A 26,248-nucleotide genomic window follows, 5' to 3' on the forward strand; every position below is an offset into this window, starting at 1 on the left:
AATGCACACAAAATCAAACTAAAATGCAACAGGATTCCACTACTCACAATAAAATGCCCACAGGATCCCACATCAAAAATAAAAAAATGCTCATAGGATCCCACAATTTAAAAGTAAGTGCTCACAGGATCCAACTATTCAAAATATAGTGCCCACAGGATTCCACTTTTCACAATAAAATGTCCACAGGATCCCACAGAACCTGATAGATAGAAGATTTAAAGATAGAACAATCTCATCCTTTTGGAAAAAAAGTGCACCAGATTACGACCTGATTATGAGACAATGGAAAGGGCGCGCGCAAGGCAAGGCCATGCAATTGGCCTTCAGTTCTGGGACTCGAAGTTTAAATTTCTGCCCGCATTTAATTTTTCACCATCATTTTTTTTTTACTCAGTAATGTGCAGTGTTGGGAACGTTACTTTAAAAAAGTAATTAGTTATTGTTACTCACTACTTGTTCAAAAAAGTAACTGAGTTAGTAACTGAATTACTCTATAATAAAAGTAACTTGTTACCAGGGAAAGTAATTATTTGCATTACAGTAAAAAAAAAACGTTATATGCCAATGAATAAGGATTTTTTTTTTTGGAAAAAGCAGTTTTTACAGTCAGTGGAAATGAGTAGATCAGAAAGGTGTTTAACTTTTAATATTTATTGCACATCCACAGACTAGTGCAGGATAAAATCCTTTAAAATCCCAAATCTTTGTAAAAAATAAAAGCAAAAGTAAACAGTTACACTATATAAAGTGCATTTACATCTATCAAATTAAATTAAATTCTCTCAACCTGAAACTGGTTTGTTCACAACAGAAGTAAACTTAACAATGAAACCTCTATTCTTAATTAAATAAATCAAATACCCAGTCTGGTAGACATTCAGGAACTTCAAGTATTTTCTTAAATAATGTTAATATCGCCACCTTGAAAATGCAAATTTTTCTTTGGCTTGCTCCTGACTCGCCATTTCTGTCTTTTCTCCGATTGTGTCGTGTCACTGGCGTGCTTCGGCGCTCGTGTAAAAACACTGGCTCTGATTGGCTACCATAGCGCTGCCTTAGCCAATCGCTTACTGACTTGTTAAGTTAAACAGGTGTTACACCGAGAACTGTGACCTATCGAGATCTGTTACTCCTCACTAGCCTGGGCATCGGTCCACTCGGATTACTGTTAGTATATCAATATATAGTAGCGCACCGCTTTTAATGACCTGTAACGTCAATGGCGTTGTAACGACAGGAAAAGTAATTAATTATATTATCCCGTTACTAACAAAATGACGCCGTTACCTAACGCCGTTATTTTTAACGGCGTTATTCGCAATACTGGTAATGTGAGGCCGTTCAAATGTAATGAAGTAAAACTACTTGGGTCAAAATTTACTCAAGTGTTACGTCCCCCTCTCTATGGGTGCACAGGGTTGTCACTGGGTGTAGGGTGGAATATGATAAATACACGGCACAGAGTCAAGCTGAGAGCAACTGGATGTTTTACTAGTCCAGAGAGCCAACACACAAACCAGATGTACATAGACAGAAGTCTAGACATAAGTCGTAATATCTCAAAACGGGCTAAAGATGGCAATGCCCAATTACCATGCACATACCACATACACAGGTCTGGCTACGGTGGGTCACAGGCGGCATCAAAGCAAGGAAAGAAATATAAGAAAACTCTTCCCTACCTAACAAAACCCCTAACCTAACAAACATACAAACGTGATGCCCACCTCCTTCCTAACATCTATACAACAAAACAAGGCTACAAACAAAAGAAAAAACACTGACCTACCCCACCATAGCCTCCCACATGAACAGTGAGCACAGTGTACACTCTGGGGTATACAGGAAACCTGGTAACCCCCTTCACACACCACATGAAACATACAACTAGAACAATGCTGGCTTTCTGCACAACACTGCACAACACACCACTCAGCCACACAACATCAGCATCAAAAAGCAATCAGGTGTCTCTCTCTCCCTCTCATCCGTCCTTGCAGCCATAATTTATTCCAGCCTTCCACAGTGTCCCATTGGTCAGCCGAGGGAGCCTTTCTGTAACCGGATTGGTGGGACTGTAACCGGATTGGAGGGGCTTGCCAATGTTGATTGTCCACGGCCAGAGGGCGATCAACAGCAGCAACGAGTGCACCTAAGGGTGTAGACAGAAGAAAACACAACGTGCACTCCATGCACGTAACATGATTGGCTACCATAGCACTGCCTTAGCCAATCGCTTACTGACTTGTTAAGTTAAACAGGTGTTACACCGAGAACTGTGACCTATCGAGATCTGTTACTCCTCACTAGCCTGGGCATTGGTCCGCTCGGATTACTGTTAGTATATCAATATATAGTAGCGCACCGCTTTTAATGACCAGTAACGTCAATGGCGTGGTAACGACAGGAAAAGTAATTAATTATATTATCCCGTTACTGACAAAATGACGCCGTTTGTTATTCGCAACACTGGTAATGTGAGGCCGTTCAAATGTAATGAAGTAAAACTACTTGGATCAAAATGTACTCAAGTAAAAGTAAAAATTACATATTTCAAAAACTACTCAGAAAATTACAAATTACTCAATTACAGTAATGTGAGTAAATGTAATTAGTTACTTTCCACCCCTGGAAATGCTACAGGCACCATTCAGAAACTGATCAGTTCAGTTAAATGTATTCAGTTCAGTAGATATATGTGACTTTTAGCCCGCTGCAGTTTATAAAACATTTTCCATTTTTTCTAAACATTGTAGGTGCAACTTATATTGAGGTGCGCTGTACAGTCGAGAAAATATGGTACTTCCTGAAAACAAACACGGCTCCCTTCTTTGGCAAAAGTTCCTTTGGGGAATCAGCTTTTACTTCAGTGTTTGGTAGAATTTGTGGTTCAGAATGTTCCTCGTTTTCAGCAAGCTAGATTTGCGCTCTGTTGCATGTGTGCTTAGCGGTGCAGCAATAAAAAGCGTCCCTTGAGAAACAATTAACGACCGTGCTGCGTTCCGGAGACGTGAAGGCTATTTAAACCGGTGTGGCCGGTTTATGAAAAATTCTTATGATAACAAAAATAAACACCGGTTTTCGGTGCAAACCTGTATACCGCCCAGCACTATGTCACGGGGTGTAGGACGCTTATTGCTTCACGACATTGGTTGTCAAGGCGTACGGTAAGTGTTATGAGTGCGTCGAGATCGACCGGAGGGTCCCGAAGAGCTAACTCATCCTTCAATTCCTCACACAGTCCCTCTTGGTAGACTGTCATAAGGGCATCCTGACCCCATCCGCTCTCAGCAGCCAGCGTTCTGAAGTCCAGTGAGTACTCGGCCACCGTAGATCTACCCTGGCGCAACCGTAACAGACGAAGACCAACAACTCCGTCTGACGCCGGGTGATAAAACACACTTTTCATAGCTTTAGAGAAGCTCTCGTATGTGGTGCATACTCCTGATTGTCTCTCCCAAACGGGTGTAGCCCATGCTAACGCTTTATCGGTTAACAGTGCCATCACATAGACTATTTTGGCGCGTTCACTCTGGAAGCGTGAGGGTTGTTGTTCAAATATCAATGTGCATGGTAACAAAAAAACCCTACACCCATCAGGATCTCCTGTGTAACGCGCTGGGGGTGGAAACGCGAGTTCAGACTGGACTGCCGCAGCGGGAGAAACTATGGGGTTAACAGGAGAAGGTACATCAGGAGTGGGGAGCGTAGCACTCAATGCCTGCAACGTTGTTGTCATGCCATGATCTGGTGGAGTACATTTTCATGGCTGCGTAGTAGTTGCCCTTGGTTGGCTACTGCAGCTTTAAGCTTTAAGGCTACTGCTTCATGTGAAAAGGCTGAGTCCATTTTAGGCTGATTCATTCTGTGACTACGGGTGTACGATTTGTACACACCGCACCAGAAAATGTAGAGAGAGATAGACCCAAGCGCCGTATAAAGCAGGCAAGGAGATAATCACTGAAAACTGCGTGCGTGCAATGAACCCACACGGAGGTTAACAGAAAATAAATCCACAGCTGGCACGTAAACACACACACACTGTAGAAAAATCAAACTCTGTAGAAAAACCAAAGGACGCGGAAACTCAACGCGCAAGAAAACTAAAAGGACGCGGAAAATAAACGACACGCAAAATAAACAAAACCATGAACACATGGGAGAGAAAAATAACAAAGACAATGGAAAGAACGCGGAATAACTTCAACGCGTGAAAATGGAACTAAGAACGCCAGGGGAAGACTGGCAGCAGGCGAAGGCTGCAACAAAACAAAACCCTTCCCAAAATAAAAGAGTAACCGATAGGAATAGAGATAGCTGGAGGAAAACTTGAGATGGGCTAGTAAGAGGCACAGGAGATTTGCACCGATTCAGTCTAGGACAGACTCGGGTCCCTCTTGTGGAGGTAGAATGCGTGGCATCCGAGCCAGCCCTGACAGGCAGATTGAAATGAGCAGTGAGGACTGTTCCAAGACTGTGCAATGCTCCTAGCTCTTTTCAAAGGGCCATGGAGCTAGTGCTGAGGGGCCTACAGTGGGACAAACTACTCATTACTTTGATGATGTAATCATACTGGGCGAAGATGTAGAACAGAGCATCCAGCATCTGTTAGAAGTTTTTAGTCGGCTGCAGAGTTTTGGTCTGAAATTAAAGCTGACAAAGTGCCAGCTACCGAAAGATGAGGTCTTGTTTTTAGGCCATGTTGTGAGCGGTGAAGGCATTCAGACAAACCCAGCCCTGGTGAGAGATGTTCAGAACTGGAGCCCACCTACCAACCTCCAGGAACTTCAGGCCTTCCTTGGCCTCTGTAATTACTACAGGAGGTTTGTTGCAAAATTTTCAGACACTGCATCACCACTCACACTTCTCTTGAAAAAAAGGAGTGAGTTTCACGTGGGGAAAGGAGCAGCAAGAGGCATTTGAGAGATTCAAGGAAAGCCTCATTAGAGCTCCTATCCTAGCATTTCCCACATCTGAGGGTCAGTTTATATTGGACACAGATGCTTCCGACCACAGTATCGGGGCCGTCCTGTCTCAGCTACAGTGGAGAGAAGAGAAGGTCATTGCCTTTGCAAGCTGTTGCCTCACACCCACTTTCCAAAGATACTGTGTAACAGGCCGTGAGCTGTTGGCTGTTGTCAAATTCACAAGACAATTCCGCCACTATCTTCTGGGGCGTACTTTTGTAGTCCGTACAGATGACAGTAGTCTGGGCTGGCTCTTCAGATTTAAACAACCAGAGGGCCAGCTTGCTCAGTGGCTTGAGGAACTCAGCCAGTAGGCTACAACTTCATGATCCAGCGTCGAGCAGGCATTCACCATTGCAATGCAGATGCGATGTCACGGGTGGGACAAGACAAAAATTCTGTGATTGCTATCGAGCAGTGTGATGATGCCAGTAGCTCTGGCCCATCACCAGAGACTCTAGAGACATGTGATTGATTTAAGATGTTGTACTTACCTGTTCCTGCGGGATTCTCAGGGGGACTGGTGGCCCAGCCAGCTCCTGCTCTTGTACTGGCCGAAGGGCCCTCGGCCTACTAAAGGAGGGGAGGGGGGTTACAGTTCCTGAAATACCTGAGGATGGGAGTTGTACGTAATGAATGAATGTACGTAATATTTTGGTTATACAAGTGCACTAAATATAAAATATGTCATGGTTGTATTGTTTGTTACTGCAGTAATGTGTGTATGTCATGTTTGTGTTTTTTGGTAACCCTGACCAGTAGTAGTGCCGCTTCCCAGCTTAATTAAGGGGAGGGGCTACTGGTATAAGAGGGCTTCCTTTCTGAGGCAAAGGGAGGTTGGTTGGTTAATGTTGGTGTAAATTAATGTTACCGTGTTGAGCCCAAGAAACCTAGGGGCTAGACTGGCTGCTGATTGCCAGTTCCTGACTGAAAGTACTGCTTATAAGCCTTTGCGGGCTTAAGTACTTTTTATATGTTTGTTTTCTTTTTAAACAGTTTTTCTTTTGTTCTGAATGTTGGTGATTTACTCATACTTGCTGGGATCCACAATTAAAATATACCTGGATTTGGAACTCCAATGTCTGTATTAGACTCACTCTCTGTAGTGAACCCACCTCTATAATCACCCGCTCATACACCCACGCTCACAAGCAGGGAAAGAGTTAGATAGTTTGCCTTGCAGAGGGTGTGTTTTTTGCCAGAAGGTAATGCAACAGTGGGCAAGATTTGAGGAGGGTGTAGATGATGTAGTTCCCCTTGCAGTAAGACGCACAAATCTACAAGAGGACAGTAAGGAGTCACAGGATGCTGTACAGCCTAGCTCGGCAGCTGGGCAATTGACATCTGGCCATTTATGCAACTGGCTACAGCAGCTAGACGGAGGCAGCTTCAGAAAGGAACAGCTGGCTGATCCGGGTCTTTCAGCTCTACACCAGTGGATGATGGATGGCCAGTTGCCTACTAGAAAAGAGGTGATGTTGATGAATCCAGCTGTTAGGAAGTATTGGCTTTGCTGGCCACAGATCAAGCTGCATGATGGCATTCTCTACTATCGCTGGGATGCTACCACTAGAACAACACCCACTCTTCGCTTCCTTGTATCCACTTCACTCAAACATGATGTGATTGAAGCCTGTCATAACCCAACCCAAGCTGGCCATCAAGGGGAGGAAAAGACCCTTTGGAGAGTGCGCCAACACCATCATTGGAAATGACATACGCCTCTGTAAAAAAAAAAATGTCCACAATGCAAGTCATGCAAGATGGCCAGTCCGACGGGACGAGCTAAGCTACAAAATTACCAAGCTGGGGCACCTATGGACAGACTCCACCTTGATGTTCTTTGGCCTTTCCCTGAATCTAAAGCAGAAAACAGGTACATCCTTATCATCATTGATCAATTCACCTGCTGGGTTGAGGCTTACCCCATATCAGAGCAGGGGGCAGAGACAACGGCGAAGAGACAAGTGTGCGATTTCATCTCTCGTTTTGGGGCCCCACTGGAGATCCACACAGATCAGGGCAGAAATTTTGAGAGCATGCTGTTCTCTGAGGTTTGTCGCCAGCTGCAGATCACAAAAACTCGGACAACACCATATATACCAGCTTCAAACGGTCAGGTGGAGCGCTTCAATAGGACAGTTACAGACGATAAGGTGCTACGTTGACCAGGATCAGCAAAATTGGGATGAACATCTTCCTCTGATTACTGCTGCTTACCGTAGTACAATTCATTCATCCACTGGGTTCACCCCTAATCAACTCATGCTGGGTAGAGAAGTGTTTCAGCCCCATGATATCTGACTAGGAACAGCAAACACCACTGTGTAAGCCAAAGAGCTACCAGACTTTGTGAAAGATCTTCAGACTAACCTTCAGCAAGTTCACCATCAGGCACGACAAAATCTGCATACTGTGCAAATCCATCAGAAGATCTATGACTTGCATGCAAAAGAAAAACCTTATCAAGTGGGGGATCTAGTATACGTCAAGGTCAGTAGCCGGAAAAGGGGCTATGGTCCCAAGCTCCAAGCACCCTGGCAAGGCCCCTGCATCATAACAGCATGGCTAGGGCCAGTCCTGTACAATGTGAGAGAGTATTGCACCATGATCGTCTACAGCCATACCTGAGTGATGACATACCATCATGGGTCCAATGCCTAAGACATAAATACACCCACACTGAACATAAGTCATCAGGTGACATTCCAAAAGAATTGCCTGATGAAGTGGAACTGATCCCAGCTGAGCCATTAGCAACCAAGAAGAGACAGCCGGCTGCACGGTGCCGTCGTCAGAATCAGGAAAACACTCTCATAACTGGTGATTCAAGAAATGAGATAGATTCAACAGAAAATAGAGAAGTTCATACCCAGAGTGGAAAAGATGTTCGTGCCCCCAGTCGCTATATGGATTAGCATAGTTCAGTTGTTTAATTCTGAAGTGGCTTAGTCTAATGCAGAAGGGACTCTGCAGGGCTATTTAGCTAGACAGTGCATGGGTTAATGTCTTATAGAGCATAGTTCATCATGTGTTCTATGTATGTATACCAGCAGCCAATCACATTGTTATATGGCTGATAGTTGGGAAATATAATGGCAAGATTGTTTTAGTTGAGTTGTGTGCTCGTTACCCTTGGTGTGGATGTTTTAGCCTCTACCACTACACTGAGAGCACAGCACTGACCTTTCATGCTTGTTTTCTGTTAGTGCAAGTCTTCAGTAAATTCTGGCCATCCAGAGTATTACAAGTTGTTGTGTGAGTCATTTCACACCTCTAACACTCAACACTGACGAACACGACAACACGAGCACAATGCAGAGACATTTACAGCACCACCACAGCTCAGTACTCACATCAACATATCTCACTTGAACAGAGGTAGCAGGGACAGAAAGGCACGCTTTGGCAAGTTGAGACAGCAAAGGATATCGGGAGCAGTGTGGGGATGCTAATATTCTTAAAAATGAACATGGCAGTGTAGTTGCAGTAAATTCAGTGACATACTTGGTCAGGCTCTGTTTGCACTCTGTATTGACGGAGAACTTTTTGTTTTGCACATAATACAGTGAGTCCCCGCTTAACGACGAACCAGAGTTACGACCGACTTATATTTTGCGCAGTGGAAGCACAGTGGAGTGTTGTGCACGAGAACATTGTTAGCTTTTTCTATACTGTATTTACAATTAAAGCATATCTAAATGTAGGGTCACGCTTAACAACGAAAACTGCTTAACAGACTTTTCAGTCTCCAACCACGTCGTTAAGCGGGGACTGACTAATATTGTTTGCACTTGAAAAAAGGAGAAATATTTATTTATTTTAACTTATGAAATTTTATTTTAAATAATTTGTAGAGGAAGTTTATTAAAAGTTCATGCTTACATCAGGCATGTTAAAGAGTTATAATAAAACATTTCAAAATGCATGTGTAACAGCCAAGTTTGTTGTCCAGTCATATGTCATTTTAGTTTTCTTAAAACCTCGTCTCATTCTCGTGAACCCAATATCGTGTCTCGTCTCATGAGCCGAGTGTATCGTCACACCCCTCATGATTACACAATTATGCCAGTCAGCAAAATTCACACCTAAGGACGTTTCAATCATGTGTGAGGAGCTTAGAGGCACAAGTCCTTCAGGTTTTCACTCGGAGAGGTTCACACAACTCTGCCTGCTTTCACTCAGGTCCTGGAGACCCACCCCTCCGCACAGATGCAACACACCTCACTAATGTTCAAATTGAACTGAAGTCCTGGATCAACCGGATGGGGTTTGGCCCACGGCTGGAGGACTCCAGATGTGTTTGAGGTTGTGGGGAGTAACAAATTCAGGAACTGCTCACTGGAATGATGTCCCCGTTTCTATGGCATTAACACTCGCCAGAATGACTTCAAACGGACACTGGGAAACCAAGTGACTCAACTAAGAATACAACTTAAAAAGAAGACGCAATGAGCACACTTCTGCTTTGAAGGGTATTTTATAACAAGAAAATGACATGACTGCAACATGAGAGCTCAGTCAGAAGAACATTAAGACAATGAATAAATCTTCATCTCATGCCTTTGCAATAATGAAACCAGCTGAATAATTACTGCACACCTATCAAAACAGTCAAATTAGATCCTATTTAGACATCAGGTAAAAGCCCAGATTCTCATGGTACACTATGGAATACCATGACGACTGTTGTCAGCACAGGAAACGGGGTGTGGCCTACACTGTGGTACACGGGGATGTGTATTCAGTGACTGCCCCATCGCCTATAAAAATAAAGGATTATTATAAGGGGTTATATTTTAGCACACCGTGTAATTGCATTATACATGTCAATTATATATTTAGCTAATTAATAAAGATGCATTAGAGTTAAGCAGAATAAGACTGGTCATCTCCCCTCCCAAAAACTTGCAGCCATCCCCCTCATCACAGCTGATGGTTTCTGAAGATGAAGGGACTGGTTCTTACTGGGCTGGTAGTAGTCGTAGACCTTCACTACAGCTGGTTTCAGGTTCTGAACTGGTACGTCCTGCTGGATGATCAGTGTGTAGGTCTGGGGCTCTCCCTTCTTCAGCTGGGGAACGAAGACGTCAGCATAAATAACCATGTAGACTCCACTGTTAACATTGTGTTTACTGTGTAAGCACCATATTGTTTATTCATATGAAAAAGGAAAGTTGTTCTGAACTGATTCATCGTCAGCTCTTACCCCATTCAGATAGACGATGGCGTTTCTCTCCGTTTGATCCACACGTTTCACAGCTCCATCCTTCACCTGCAGGAACAGGTTAATCATGATCACACCAGCCGACATGATGGGAGTTTTCAATGAGGTCAAAGGGCAAAGTTACCCCTAAAGAGCCAAGCGCTAGTTCCAGCGACCCCTGAACCAGCTTGAACCCAGATAGCATCGTGACCTCGATGACCACCATGTCAGTCTCTGTCCTTTTACCATTATACCTGAATGGCGAAACGGAGTAAATCTCAGTCACATGGACAGACTATATGCGAGACCAATGTTAGTTTTTATTCTGTAGTAGCTCACGTGACATTCACAGCGACCCCGATAGTCGGGGATGGGGCACTGCAGTTTGAGGTTGTGTTGACTGAGATGCTGAAGGAGGAGAAGTCACTGGGAGGAGGGATGTTGTAATGCTGGGTGAACTGGAAGAAAACCATTAGTGGTACACATTATCCTCCCACTGTTCATATGAAGTACACCAATTCCATTTAAATAATTCAAATAACTATTATTCAACAAATGTCATTTGACACAGGGTGCTTCATGACATGGCGTCTGACTGACCTGCACAAACACACAGCCGTGTCCTGCTGCTGTGAGCCTGTACTCCCCGGTCACCTGCTGCAGCTGGGCCTGCTGGTACAGCAGCCTGTTACTCTGGTTCACCGTGAACTGGCTCGTCAAGCCCGAGGGTGACGTCACAGTGACCGTAACGGTGCCTGTCTGACTGTAGGTGGCAGTGCTGTATTTAGCCAGAGCCTGGAGAGCTACTACAGTGTCCTGAGCAGAGAAAAGGGATTACAAAACAAAAGCAATAATGAGGATTAAGTGTCACTACGTGCGTGCTACCTGTGTAGAGGCGAACCCCACAGGTGAGGTGTGGTGCGTGCTACCCGTGTAGAGGCGAACCCCACAGGTGAGGTGTGGTGCGTGCTACCTGTGTAGAGGCGAACCCCACAGGTGAGGTGTGGTGCGTGCTACCCGTGTAGAGGCGAACCCCACAGGTGATGTGGTGTGTTACCTGTGTAGAGGCGAACCCCCCGTAGGCGTTCTGCTGCTGGCCCATCCAACGGACGATACTGGCACTGTAGCCCAGGTCAAACTGGGGCAGCAGGGGTCCACAGAGCACAGCCAGCAGCACGTAGGAGGTCGTCTCCACGTCCAGAGAGTCCGTCACCATCCCGTCACCACTACTGCTCCAGTGTCGCCCGTCCACTGATGATGTTGGATAAAAGCACAGAGCACACTCAGCAGAGATTCTCCAACATGATGATTTTCTCTAGTAACCAACATTCCCCAACAAATACACAACCTTCAGTCTCCATAACTGCTAATTTAAAACATACAACCTCCACATCAACATGTGTGTGTGAGAGATACCCATTAAACCAATCACATGGCATAAGTGAGATCTGACCTGTCACTATGGCTTGCTGGTCTAATCGGGAGAGCAGGGTGCTCCTCATAGTCTGGTCTCCAGCCAGTGTGAAGGTGTAGCAGAGGAGGGCGATGGTGTAGGTGGAGTTCACCTGGCCAGAGGCGTTCCTCAGACACTCCAGACTCTTGGTCACCACGGGATCCTACCGTACCACACAATCATCCACAATGTTCATTCAGACCATTTTACTATTAGAGGTCTGTCTGAAGGACAGACAGAAGACTTCACCCCCACCACTCAGACGTGCACCCTGCGTGTCCTTGATGTTTGTCTGTACAGAGTTCTCTGTTCAAGGGGAACTGCCCAAGGAAGAGGACCCACCGTCCCCGGAGTGTCTGCCTCCAGCAGAGCAGCTGTGACGTATGCCGAGAGGGTCACCTCATTATTCACTCCACCCTGAGAGAGAGAGAGAGCGAGAGAGAGAAAGAGAGAGAGAGCAAGAGAGAGAGAAAGAGAGAGAGAAAGAGAGAGAGAAAGAGAGAGAGAAAGAGAGAGAGAAAGAGAGAGAGAAAGAGAGAGAGAAAGAGAGAGAGAAAGAGAGAGAGAACGAGAGAGAGAACGAGAGAGAGAACGAGAGAGAGAACGAGAGAGAGAACGAGAGAGAGAACGAGAGAGAGAACGAGAGAGAGAACGAGAGAGAGAACGAGAGAGAGAACGAGAGAGAACGAGAGAGAACGAGAGAGAACGAGAACGAGAGAGAACGAGAGAGAAAGAGAACGAGAGAGAACGAGAGAGAACGAGAGAGAAAGAGAACGAGAGAGAGAGAACGAGAGAGAGAGAACGAGAGAGAAAGAGAGAGAAAGAGAACGAGAGAGAGAGAACAAGTCAGCCCTCTGGCCCACAGAAGTACTGCAACGTGTAATAAATGCCACAGTGCAGTGCCACCCCACACCAGCAGGTGGCAGCGGCTCTGCAGTGTCCTGACCTGCATGTCCACATGGATGAGGTTGCCCACTGAGGCGAAACAGCCGTTCTCCTGTTGCTGATCGCCCAGCCATGTCCTGGCCTGATTGATGACTTCCTGATCAATGAAGATGTATCGCTTTGCAGCTTCGAAAGACTTCATCACAAACGCAGTGAGCCTGGAAGAGAGAGGGGGGGGGGGGGGGGGGGTGGACGACACACGGAGTTCCTGACCATTTTAAAGCAGTCCATAACATTGAGGGCCAGAGGTGTGACAGTTGATAAGTGTAGTGTGTGAGCTGCACATCAGGTCGTCTCTGGTGTGACACTGACCAGGTGTTGCCAGACATGTCCGTCATCCCAAAGGCACTGTAGGACCCATCCTCATGCTTGTAGGTCAGCTCTCTCTGGTAGCCTGTGAAGGTCATAGGAAAACCAGCTCATTACATCTCAGCTCATTACTGGAGAAGGGGAAGGGATTTCTTACCAGCACCACACACACGACCTTCAACACCTTCACTGTCCATTGTTAAAAAGGTATCGCACTAATCAAAGCTGCACCCATCTCAATGTTCTTGAGCAAAGGTCAAGGTGAAACTTTATAAAAAAATAAAAACCCCAACCAAACTGCGGAAATCAAATCCTTCTGACTGAAAATTAAGCTCTTGATATGTTTAGAGGAGACGGTGTGAGCTGTGTGCGTGTGAGCCAATATGTGCACTCACCACTCAGTAGGAAGGAGGTGGCTTTGGTCCTGATGGTGGGCGTCAGCTGGCCGCTGCTGTCCAGGTACTCCAGGATGAAGATGTCAGGAGCGAAGAGCAGCATGTTCTGTTCACCACAGCCGTACGGCATGGCCAGCAGGTTGTCCAGGTTCTGCAGCGCACGGCCCATCAGATCTCCTGCAGAGAGGTGGAGGTTCAGAAGTGTTTGTGCGTTTCCAGATGCAGAGAGCTCCATGTATCATCTACGAGTCATACAGTTCTTCCCAATTCAGACTTGAACAGAGATGGTTCATAGTTTGTCTCCATCCCTGTTCCAACACCCGTGGGCCCGGTACAGCAGAGCTGGGCCGGGCTACAGCACAGGGATGAACTCTGGAAACTACCAGTGTGGACTTCCGCATACCAAATTATGGTCTGAGGTGAATTACTGCACTGGGCTGTTTATCATTTACTGAGCAAGGAATGTGCTTGTTAAATTACTAACCTCATTTAGTTTAAAAATGTAAAGGACAAGATTTCAGAGCAGACGTCTGGGGTTCTGGAGCAACAGTAGCAGCACCAGACAATGACCGTGTGGTTGTACAGGTGTGTGTGCGCTCACCCAGCACAGACACCGAGGCTGTAGGGGAACCCTCCACAAACACTTCAGGTAACGTTAGTGTAATGTTCGTCTCAACAGCACCACCTAGAGGATGGAAAGATCCATTACAGCAACCCCCATAAACAGAATTCAGAATATGAACGTTAATTCTGCAGATGACAGCTGCTGACCTGCTGAGCAGAGGAGCTCGTTGTAGGTGTTGGTCTGTTTGGTTCCCTCTGCCTGTCGCGAGAAGAATGACAATTGCAGTATAAAATCAGCTCAAACCTACTGGGGATCACGAACAAAACCCTTGTGTCTGGTCTGTATCCTTCGGTCAGGTTACCAGAGAACAAATCACACCTGTCACATTCCACCATTACAGTAAGGGCACTACCTGGAACCACAAACAAAGGTTTCAGTGTTTATTTTTCTCAGAGACCGACTGAGAATAGCTCCACTGCTCTGGTGATTGTCCACACACACTCAGCAACTCTACACTGCAGACGTCACCTGACACACTCCTTTATTCAGCAGGATAATGAACTACAGCTCCAGTATAGGGAGGGTGATGGGAGCTGCACTCAGTGGGGCTCATCAGGGTGGTGTAGTGAGGTGGAGGAAGACTGAGCTCACCACCACCAGCAGGGTCTGCTCCACCGTGTCCACGCTCCCCTTCTCTGGCACAATGGGCACCTGGTTCCCACACCGCACAGACGTCCGGACGGCCTCCGCACGCACCCTGAAAAACACCTCACCTACAGAACGAACACACACTGGTGTAAAGACAGCCTTACCCAGTATGGAGGGTGTGATGTTGGTATAATACAACCTTACCCAATACAGAGGGTGTGACGACCCATGTGAAGGTCCAGCTGTCTTCAGCACAGAGGCAGCGCGTGTAGTTGCAGTCCTTGCAGGGTTGCACTGAGAACTGATTTGAGGACGCGAGCACTGCCTGCACCTTTAACACACAGTTGCAGCACAGAGAGCAACAGCTTGAAACAGAGCCCAGCTGACATTAGGTGGAATCCAGCAGCACAGGGAGTCCAGAACTGAAGTACTAACAACGGTTACAATCATATTTGGCTTCCAGGCATGGACAGCAGTTTAAGGGTGATTTCTAACAAAACTCAGATACGAGTCATAATGGGGACTTGAAGCAGAGTGAACAGAGCAGAGGGTTTAGGAAAGTGGGATTTGTAGTTCCCATGTCCAGGAGACTGTGTAGGTGTACCTGCTGATCAGGCAGGAGAGCATGATGGGAAATGTTCAGACCACTCACCATGATGCAGGAGGGGAGGTAGTTGAAGACTGTGGCCTTGAGCGTGAACACCTCCCCACGGACGATGGAGTAGGGCAGGGTGAGGCTCACGAAGAAGGGCTGGAAGGTGGTGAAGTTGACTTTAGGGGCCACACCAAACCCCACTGGAGATGTACAGAAGGCCCCGCCCTCCCACGTGGTGATGGTGTCTGGGACGGTCTTGTTGACTAAAAGAACCCCAGACGTGCTGGTGATGAGGGAAAAAAAAAGTTGTCACAAGACCTGCCAACAGTGTTTGAGCTGTAGCGCGTTTGAGCCGCAGCCCAGTGTGTACACACCCCACATGAACAAGGTCCCAGAGCCAAGTCTCTGGAAAGTATCTGCGGACCGTGGTGGATGGTGGACTTTGTTCGGAGGGAGTTGGAGCAGAACCTGTAGATTCTTTAGCCATGGCCATGTTTACGGCTGTCGAGGTTGAAGAAATTCTCAGATACACAATATAATTTACTCACTTATAAATGAGCAATGAATCGGTGATTTGATGCAACTTACGGCCAAAATCCATCAGTGGATAACGGCAATTGTAGGGCTTTTTTATTTCAGCATTGGTAACAATCTTGATACCAGCATCCTGAGAAGAGGGAACACCAGCAGAATCTCAAAAAACATGATAAAATTTGATTGGGGTTCTGCAAAGAGCCTCGTGCTCCCCCCCAAAAAAAAAAAAAAATTCCTTACTTTAAAGACGCTGTATACGTCAGCATTTCCATCATATGGGCGAGGGAAAATGATTCTCCGCTTTGATAGGAGAGGTGGGTAGCAGGGGTAGAAGTCCTCAGAGTCATCTGGGTATCCATATGGATCATAGACTGGAAGCAGCTTGAAGACCTACCAGATGAATTCATCCACTCAGATGCATTCATCCATTGGACTCACAATTACCAATAGACGCTTGAAACCTTAAAAAAAGGAGTATAACCTTTAACTTGTAAAAACCTCTCTAGGATTGTTTTAGTAATTTCTGATGTAAAATCAGGGTACAGTATTGGTGGCCTTTCCTGCACCAGGAGATCTTCCTGCTGCAGAGTGAACCAAACCCTGATCAGGCTAATGAAGGTTCTGCAGAACATCTACAGATCATGTTTGGAGCAAAAGCTCTGCAGGTAAACCAGCAGGGACAGACGTGGGGGCCCCTGTAGTTCAGGGGTTCAGTCTGAACACACATCTGGGTGCCCTGTAGTTGAGGTGCAGTCTGAACGTACAGATTCAGCGCTGAACTCCTCCTCTGGTCTGAGGAGCAGCAGACTCTCGTCGATGGCCCTCACGGAACACAGCGAGCCTGGGTGAGCTTTCAGCGTCAGCTCCACAGAGCTCCCAGGGAGCTCCATGGGAGAAGAGAAATCCATAGACACCTGAGAAACAAACCCATAAACTACACTGATGAGATGCAGTTTGTTTGGGAGGTGGAGATTAATTACACTAATTGACCCATTACACTTTTACTTCACAGGATGGAAGTCTGATATTAGAAGTTGAGTGCAAGCATTTGAAACTGAGCACTGGGTGTTTATGGGAATTTTATTGTGACGTACTGACCTCGTTAGCCAGACACGGCTCAACGGGGAAGTCCATGCCATCAGCCAGCACCTCCCCTCCAGGGAGCACAGCATACACCACCACCCGTGCGACCGGAGCCAGCGCGTGCACCACCTGGAGTGTGACGGACACTTCTCCTCTGTTCACTGATATACAGAGACAGGTGGAGGTTAGAACATACACAGAGCACCATAGCACCTACAGCAGAAAGGGCCTTGGGCCTGGAGCTTCTGAGCCCTGAGGAGGTTCCTATGCCTAATTCCACCATGTTCATGGAGTCATGGATTAAGGTCCTCAGCCAGGCTTGTTCATACTTTTACAATGCAGAAACATACACCCTGCACTTTTCACGACAGAACACAACTGGTGCATTGTGGGTACAGTGCTGGCGTGTACAGCAGACCTTTCTGCGGCTCTACAGCCACGGAGACACTTCCCTGCTTCACAGTCCTGCCCCGAGACATCACCTGCACTCCAGCACACAAACAGGAGAGATCAGTTAAACAGGCACCTTCTAAACATGACCATCCAGACAACTAATAGCTGTTGGGCAAGTCAAGAACAGCATCACACCCTGAAACTAAGATAATCTCCGCAAGTGTGATGACCCGACGGCAGGTCGTACCATGTAGAAGAACTCTAGGGAGACCTGGGTCGCTCCTAGCGCACTGCCCTGTACGATGTACTGGGCCAGCACTGTAGCGATTCTGTTGCACCTGAACACCTCTAGAGGGCGCTGCACCTCCAGGAAACTTCTGCTTTGGGAGTAGAATGGCTGGACGTAGAGGTAAGCAGAGATGTAGTCTGGTGTTCCTATGTTGGTCATATTTCCAAGTGGCTTCTTTTCCACATAATTGGCCTATTGGGAAGAGGAGAAACCATACATCTCCATAAATACAGCCTCGTACACCTTCAAAAAAGTGTCACACAATGCAAGACATTGTTTATCCGAAAACAAATTATTCACCTGTAGAGAGACCGGCTGCGAACCCCATGAATAAGTGTCCAAGGAGAAACTGGCAACACCGTTGCCATCAGTAACCAACTTATAGGTTCTGGATTGGTTTTCAGCGTACATTACAATCAGATGTACCGATCCATTCTTCACAGGGGCGGAGTCTGGACCAGTGGCCTTAATCTAACAATGATGCAAGGCAGAGTCAACACCACACAAGAAAAACATCAAGCTAACACTGAACAAAATGACAGTTAAATATCTGACAAACGTAACCTGCGCTACAGTTGAACTAAACACCAACAATAAAACACATTAAGATTGCTAAGCAGTAGATCTGGTGTTCTAATGTGCAGTACGTTTAATTAAAGGTCATTATACAGAAATTAATTGAATTAAACAACAAAAGGTCTTTATACAGTAATCACCTTTCCTTCGTAGGCCAACCCAAGCCTGAACACACCAGGAGTGTCCACAAAGGTGAGGATGACGATCTCACTGACAATAGCAGAGCTTCCAGACCCAGACAGGACCACTCCTGTGACAGTCAATTCATTTATAGATCAGTTTACAAGTATAGATAACCATTTTGATCATCACTAAAACATTAGAATGTATTAGACTGGAATCCCTCACCTGTCCCATATTCCTCCAGTTCAGCATCAACACTAATAGTGTTTTGATATTGTGGAATATTCAGTGCAAAGTCACTCAGGTCAATGATGTGGGACCCACAGCCCGTCCTGTCAGTCTAAACCAGGATTGAACAAGTGGACCAGAGTTCAGAAACAGTAGCGTCTGCTACACTGGACTATAATTACTGCTCTTAAATTTAAAGGTACAATAAGTAACTTCTCCAGTGATTTTTCTCACTTCACGAAAGCCATTGTGCTGACACCTAGTGGCCTGGCTGTTTCAGAGAGACTGTACTAAATACATTTTAAACATGGTCGTCTCCATATGGGGGACCTGCTCGAAGAAGCAGGAATCTTATGTGGATTTACAAAGCATTGTGATTAATATTTCATTTCCCAGTGCTGTAACAGGTGAAGACGTGGACTAACAGTCATGGTGTAAGTCCTGAGGATGTCTGGGAGTTGTGTAGCTCCTGGAGCAAACCACCAGTATCTGTAACTGTTACGGCGGACCACAGCAGTGACAGACCCCATCACTGGTTTCCCATAAGTATACCTACGGACAGAGTGGAGGTGGTGGAGTAATGAATACATAACATTATGGTGATGGGTGTTTCAGTCTCGTATTACATCATTATTGTGTGGTATGTAAATGTTTAAATGACTCACTTTGCACACACTTTCAGTGTGACCACCGTGTCCAGAACAGTTATGACTGGAAGATCAACTGTCACTTCAAACTTTGGCAGGACTACAAGGGAAAAAAAATGAAGACTAAATGAAATGAATGACAACAGCAAAACCTTACAATTTTTTAAAAAGATTCTTAAATATGAATCACCTGTGAGGAATTAAGCATACTGCTCCAAACACTGAATACTGAGAATTATATAAACTAAGAAAGCACACAGTGCTGGGTCTGACCGTATTCCTTGATTTCAAAGTCTTGTCTGGTTGCTTCGTTCCTCTCATTCCAGGCGGTGATGGTGTAGAATCCCTGTGGAGCCTCAGGGCTCATGGGATACGTCAGATCCAGGAAGCCATCAGATGTGGACTTGTTCAGCCACTGACCGATGCGGTTGGAGTTAGGGTCCTACACACAACAGCAGCATGCAGCAATTCTCAGAAAATGCAATTAGCAAGGATATTTCTGTAACAACCAGGAAACATTTCTAGAATCAGAAAACTGTGTTTAAGAGCAGAACACAAACGTCAGCGATGCGTATTGCAAGATTCACCGTACCTGCAACTCCACTGTCGGGAACTGAAAGAGAAAAATCCCATATCACTCTCCAATATATATTAGCGATGTGTTGTGCTTTTGCGGGGTTACTGCATTCTACTGTCTTACCATCTGATTGTAGGTGAGGAAATTGCCATCCAGAGAGACTATGCGGAATTTCACTGTTGGAAGAGAGAGACGACATCACTGCTGAGCCTACAGACGCTCAATGAGTCACTCCTTCATATACTAGACACATTCCCTCACTGCACCAGTAGTCCCAGTCACAGCCAACATTACCAGTCTGTCCTGGTTTGTAGATGGGTTTGTCTGTTTGGATGATTGTCAGCTGCGCGGGACGTTTCAGGATGATCCTGGTTGTCCTGTTTAGGAAAGTGGTTTTCCCTTTGAGCTCGAAGTAAATGGAAGCTTCTGTGTCCATGGGTACAACAGGAACCTGTTTGATGAAAAATTACAAGTGTGAAATGAACCCCTATTGTGTTTATGAAACATGATAAAACAGAGCTGAGAGGCACTCTACTCCTGAATCACCAGCAGCTGTGTTTACACAAGCAACGTGTGAACATGTATTGGACATATTCACCAATACTACAAAAGGAAAACTGAGAAAATGAATATTTTATTTACTAAAATCCAGACATGTGAACAAGTCACCAAGTTGCAAGTAACAAGTCTCGAGTCAAGTCCCAAGTGTTAAACTTCAAGTCCTAGTCAAGTCACCAGATGTAATTTCAATATTTAACACAATTGATGCAGTTGAGTCAGACTAGGCGATTGAGGCGTTTCGGTTCGCTTGAGTGAGATGTTGTCACCCCCCCCCCCCGCCTCAGTGACTTTCATCCGTCCGTCCCCCCCCCCCCCCCGTATCCGCTTTCGAATTATCGTTGGTGCAGACCGCTCACACAAGCTGCTCATGTGGACCCTTGTAAAAGTTTATTTCCGACCCCTGAGTTATCACATCCCAGCTAGCTAACCGTTATAGCATTATGTGAAATATACATAGAAGAGACTTGCTTTTGTTTGTGCAGCCTCAAATGTCGAACAAAGTTTGAAGTGGTTGCGTCTTCATCTTATCCTGACTCCACATGTCTTGCATGTCGCAGTTCATCTTTTATTCACAACAGCATAATCTTTATAATTGAACAGGATCATTTTTGGGAGCATGTTGCTTGTCCTCCCCTCTCCCCCGATCGGTTACGGATAAACTGAGCAGTTCACATTTTACAGCACCATTTAATACAAAATGATCCAGTTATGTGATTCTATATTACTTATTTATTATGTTAAAATAAGAATTTCAAGTCTTAAAGCTCAAGTCCGATTCCAAGTCAGTAAAGGTAAGTCTAAGTCGTAAGTCTTCAGTGATGTTGTCGAGTCAAGTCACAAGTCAGTTTATTGACTCGAGTCCAAGTCATGTGACTTGAGTCCACACGTCTGCTAAAAACAATCCAAGCTTAAATGAAACTAAAATAACCACCCAAAGACTAATATATAAATATGCATTAGCTGAAGTGTATACCGACTAGACATTTCTATCTGAGCCTTGTTCATATGGGACTGCCGATTTAAAGCGGTTTGCCGATGGATTTAAAACATCGTGGTGGTGTGCTTTTAGACTGTGGGGTCAGACCTGGAAGACGACACACTGGTGGTACTCTTGTGTTTTAACCATCCGGCTCAGAAGACTCTTGTTGCTTTGCCCATGTTGCAGATACACATGCAACAGTAGGGGAGGGATGGGTAATTTGTGCCAGTGGGCAAGTTTTGCCACCCCATGTTTCTAAGGAACAAGAGAAGAAATTGGTTATGTGACCACACATTTTTGAAAAGTCATTCATTTTACTCATTCCTGCAAAGAGCCTCATTGCATGAGAGGTAAGCACATCGAAGTTCAAAAAACTGTTTTTTGCCTTTCAAAGTAAAATTTCAAAGATCAAAGATATTTGATTGTGTCTGAACAGTTATAGAGAAGTATGAAAACATTTTACACACGTCTTAGTGCTTTGGTAAGATACACTATGAGTCTATACAGCTAGCATGATGTTGGCCCAAAACTACTGGATGATGCATTTTTTCCCCCTCAAATGGTGGGGTTGGGGTGATCTGTGCCACTGGCACAACTTAACCCAGGTAACTTTTGTAATTGTACATTGTATTCTTATATTTATTCACGTAAACTATGTGACATCTTTAATTTTAGACCCAAAATAGAAATACACCATCATGCCACGGAGTTACAAGAGGCATGCAGGGCTTCCACTCCTCTAGAGGACATGGACAGAGCAGTGAAGAGGTGGAGAAGGGAAGTCCATTGGTCAGGTGGCGAGGGAGATGAGCATATGCAGGATGTCATTAAAAAGATAGATGGAAAATAAATAAGGCCAGGATATAGAAGAACTGGACTTGCCAATCAAGTCTTTGATGAACATATAGAGAAAGAGCAGGCAGAACACAAAGGCACTAGCAACAATGTTTCATGGTCCAAGTCCCATGAAATGCCGTGAACTGGCTTTTGAGTACGCACGAAAAACTGACATGGATATCCCTGCCAGCTGGATCAGAGAGGAAAAAGCAGGTTAGAGGTTGAGTGCATTTACTAAGAAAAAGTAATAGGGAACATTAATAACCATTTCCCCAGAAACCGCTCCTCATCAGTTATCACAATGCAGATAGTTCACAGAGAAGCAAAATTGGGTACTTATTTAAAGTGTATAGTTTCAACTTGTGCAAATGTAAACTGCAATGGCTCAATAATGGACAAATTAAGAGATATGCCAATTATGCTAATAAACTTAATATTTGCTACTGGTTTTGTTTCATTTTGAACTGATCAATGGCACAATTTACCCCAATGTATTCTCTCCAAAGGCACAACTTACCCCGCACTGGGGGCAAGTTGTGCCATGAGACCACTTTTTTTTCAAAAAGTGGCATCTTAAATACTATATTTCACATCCAAAGTGACCAATTCCAGGGATGCACCACAGCCTGAAATATATGTACATATTTTAGTTGGAAGCATTACTGTCATGGTCTCACTAAAGTCACTTTAAGTAAAAACTGACAACTCACCCCACGTTCCCCTAATGTTTTCTGGGCTGTGTGGACATGGACACACAGTGTCTCCCTACTGCCCCCTACTGGCTGGGAATTGACAGTCAACAGGTAATCCCTGAATGGAAACGAAGAAAAATAATTGTAAACCAGTTCACAGGCACAGTTGATATAAAGACCTAGTCCACACAGCTGATGCTTGGAAATCTTTGACGGCACTCGGCTTTTTATTTTTACAATGACGTAACCATACGCTCTAGTGAAACCGTGGTACAAATAAGAAATACAGCAAAACAAAGTGGGTTAATCTTGATCAGGTGTTACGTCGTTTCATGTTAGCTTGAAGTAAACAAATGTATCGCGTCTAGATATAATGTAATTAGAATTTTAAATAATCAAAAACCCACTACAACTTCAATAATCAAAGTTAACTTGAGACTTAAAAAAAGCGTTCGTACGTGTCATTGGAAGAAAAGGCAATAGCGCTGTGGACGAGCAGAAGCGCGGGAGCGAGCACTCTGGCGAGCAGCATCATGACCGGGACTCGGCCACCACCTGAAACGCGCTACCTGGAAGCTCCGGTTATAAATTCGAAGCCCCTCCCCTATTGCAAGCCCCTCCCCTTCACGTGGGAAAAGTCATTGAACTCGTGGACAGAGTGAGAAAAGCTTGTTTATTCTCCGGCCCTGCCCTATATGCTACACCTGTTATCAAACAACCTATCAGTTCGGTCGAAATTTGAGACGTTCATCTCCACGTGCACAGCCTCTGTCGTCATCCCGTGTACACACCTCACTCTCCTTAATGAGACTCATTAGGTGATCTAAACCAAATCTGATTTAACGAGCAGTGTTGAATAAGGATGCAGAGAGCGTGCTGGTGCATGAATGCTCTCAGATATTAGTGTTGTTTAAAAATGAATATGATCGTGTTTTCTTTGTATTATTCAAGGCATGAAAACATTTTTTTTCCAATCTGTTGTCATTTTATACAAATAAATGCACTTCATGGCAATATTTTTATTTATGAGTAATGTCAGTATTAAGAATTTAACATAAATATTCCTTAAATCCAGTCCTATACATAGCAGACATGTATTTTACAAATATGTGTTGTTGTTTTTTATCATAATTTCCAGTTCTTTAATATATATTTAATATTAATAAATATCAGTAATGAATGCACTGCCGGTTCTTTTTTTTTAATATGTACTAATGAAAAATAAGTGGATGTTTGTCACTTATTTGGAGAACTAGTCATATTTAATGGTCATGTGTTCATATTTATAAACCTCTTAGAGTCAGGGGAATTTACTTTTTGTTTTTGTTATCTTTCACACGTTATTTTATGTTATTAGCTGGGCGTTTATCTAATTAGTTTGGGTGTTTTAAGCCAAATTGAACATTTTCTTATTATATGCCAGTCCCAGAGATTTATATTTAATAATAAAAAATATGTATTTTAAAATGTAACCAAGTTTATATACAAATATATTAAAATATCCAAATATCTCAGTGTTGTAAGAACATACAGTAAACGTCATTATGAAGATTTTAAATATGACTGTTTCCTCTAAATCATATATAAATGATGCAGCAGGTATTAAAGCTAGTGTTATCTTTGTGTCAAATGTTCAGAATGTTGTTTTTAAAAATTAAAGTGAGTGTTAATTTTATATTAGCCCTCTATGGCATGGTGTAGCCCTCAGGCAACAAACCACTATTTGCACTATTTTTTGGTAAAACGTCACATTTTAAATCAGCTGATAAGTCTGGAACCAATGAAAATTGGTCTGGGTGTGGGTGTGTCTTTCACCTGGGGGTGAAGCAGTCTTTTTTTGGAACATAGCATGCTTGGACACACTGCTAGCAGAAGGCAAGATAAGTTTCACATTTTAACACATTTAAATGTAATTAAATTTGTATTTATAAATATCTGTGATGTGCATGAATATGTGAAAAAGCATATTTGATTGAGTAAAGACACTTTCTCTTTATCTATATACTAAAATATAAGTTTTTCATTCGTTGCCTCAGGGCAACATTGCGCAGTTAGACCACTTTAGTTTGAACAATGACCTGTTCATGGGTGGAGATGTGCAGGGACACACAGTTCTTTCCATAACATTATTTTTGCTGTCCTATCAACTATTACTCACAGGAAAAGGATGCAAGAACATTTCTGGGTGTGAGGAACATGATCCATCAGTTAGGGTCATACATTCTGACAGTGAGGACAGTGACTTGTTTGTTAGATGGTCATGGTTCAGTCATACTGAACATACTGTATGTAATGAACGTGTGTGTGTGTGAGCGCATCAGCAGGTGACGAGAGTTGCATATGACCTATTGTAATTTTATGCTTCCTAGTTTCTTTTGAAAACAGATGAAGAAAATGAAGACGATAATGATGTATCAGAGGAAGGTGTTCCTCACATAGAGAACACACCACAGTCCCAATACCACTAATTAACCAGAATGGCCAGCCAGCCTTTCAAAACCGGACAATATTGTGTCCCCATATGAATATTTCCAGATATATTTTCTGAAGGAATTCTGGAAGTAATTGTAGAGCAGTCAAATTTACAGGGGTTGGTCAATGAAACACCTGGTTTTAGACCACAATAAATTATTAGTATGGTGAAGGGCCTCCTTTTCGGCCAAGACAGCGTCAATTTGTCTTGGGAATTACATACACGTCCTGCACAGTGGTCAGAGGGATGTTAAGCCATTCTTCTTGCAGGATAGTGGCCAAGGGCCTCATGTAAGAACGGTGCGTACGCACAAAAACATGTACGCTATGTTTCACGCAAACGGTCAGATGTACGAAATGTGATTTGAACGTGAGAAAGTGCGTAAACCTACGACACCTTCACCTCTGGCGTACGCATGTTTCTAATGTGTTTTCGTCAATTAGCGACACTTAGAGGTGATGTATTGCAATTACAACTATTAAGATATCCTTCACGCACACATTGTAGTAAGCCCTTACTGGGTAAAATAAAGTAAATTAATCAGAAAATTAAACAGTAAATTAATCAGACAATTTCACTGCCTTACTGAAATAATCATTCAACGTGTTTCCACTTAGCCTAGATTATATAAACATGCATTAAATGTTGCGCTGGAGTTCTTGGGAGACGGCAGCGTTGGCATTACTGGAAGATATCGCTAATGGCCGAATTCGCCGAGAGCGCATTTTCCGTGACCATTATGATTCTTTAGCCCATGATGATGACTGGCTTATAAGCCGTTTCAGATTTCCAAGAACTGTCCTCTTGTGTCGAGTTGGGTCCAGTTTTGGAGAGAGAAACGCGAGGAGTTGCGCATTGCCAGCGACAACGCTCGGCTTCCTGGCAACTGGCTCGTTTCAAAGCGAACTGGCAGACCGGTCGGGGATGTCCCAGTCATCTTTGAGCCGGGCCATGCCAGCTGTTTTGGATGGGATCATCTGCATGTCAGCTAGTTATATAAAGTTCCAGAAGCGGTTGACCAGGCAAACATTAAAGCGCAATTTACAGCGATAATGCAACCCCAATATAATCGGAGCGATCGACTGCACACACATTTCTATGAAGGCACCATTTGAGGAGGAATTTGCTTATGTGAATAAAAAGCACTTTAATTCCATAAACGTGCAAATA

The 26,248-nt window shown here is 44.4% G+C and overlaps 1 protein-coding gene across 1 annotated transcript; it reads right to left on the bottom strand.

The window, feature by feature from the left end:
* Nucleotides 1–9,431: 9,431 nt before the first annotated feature.
* LOC143512648 (alpha-2-macroglobulin-like protein 1) lies at nucleotides 9,432–23,186 on the bottom strand. Its single transcript, XM_077003221.1, has 36 exons — nucleotides 23,064–23,186; nucleotides 22,624–22,723; nucleotides 21,182–21,331; nucleotides 19,831–19,987; nucleotides 19,660–19,712; nucleotides 19,552–19,572; nucleotides 19,233–19,401; nucleotides 18,978–19,059; nucleotides 18,738–18,864; nucleotides 18,310–18,424; nucleotides 18,102–18,211; nucleotides 17,686–17,856; nucleotides 17,344–17,577; nucleotides 17,122–17,185; nucleotides 16,719–16,864; nucleotides 16,385–16,534; nucleotides 15,861–16,010; nucleotides 15,675–15,753; nucleotides 15,461–15,587; nucleotides 15,144–15,369; nucleotides 14,696–14,822; nucleotides 14,495–14,616; nucleotides 14,050–14,101; nucleotides 13,880–13,963; nucleotides 13,279–13,455; nucleotides 12,887–12,968; nucleotides 12,576–12,732; nucleotides 11,972–12,046; nucleotides 11,630–11,792; nucleotides 11,234–11,427; nucleotides 10,777–10,992; nucleotides 10,516–10,634; nucleotides 10,322–10,430; nucleotides 10,180–10,245; nucleotides 9,939–10,044; nucleotides 9,432–9,733 (listed from the first exon to the last, which is right to left on the bottom strand). Exons 1-36 carry the CDS (start codon nucleotides 23,138–23,140, stop codon nucleotides 9,687–9,689), a joined length of 4,404 nt encoding a protein of 1,467 aa, XP_076859336.1. The 5' UTR covers nucleotides 23,141–23,186; the 3' UTR covers nucleotides 9,432–9,686.
* Between the last annotated feature and the right edge of the window lie 3,062 nt (nucleotides 23,187–26,248).

Source organism: Brachyhypopomus gauderio, chromosome 4 (genome assembly GCF_052324685.1).
Source record: "Brachyhypopomus gauderio isolate BG-103 chromosome 4, BGAUD_0.2, whole genome shotgun sequence".
Lineage (NCBI taxonomy): Eukaryota > Metazoa > Chordata > Actinopteri > Gymnotiformes > Hypopomidae > Brachyhypopomus > Brachyhypopomus gauderio.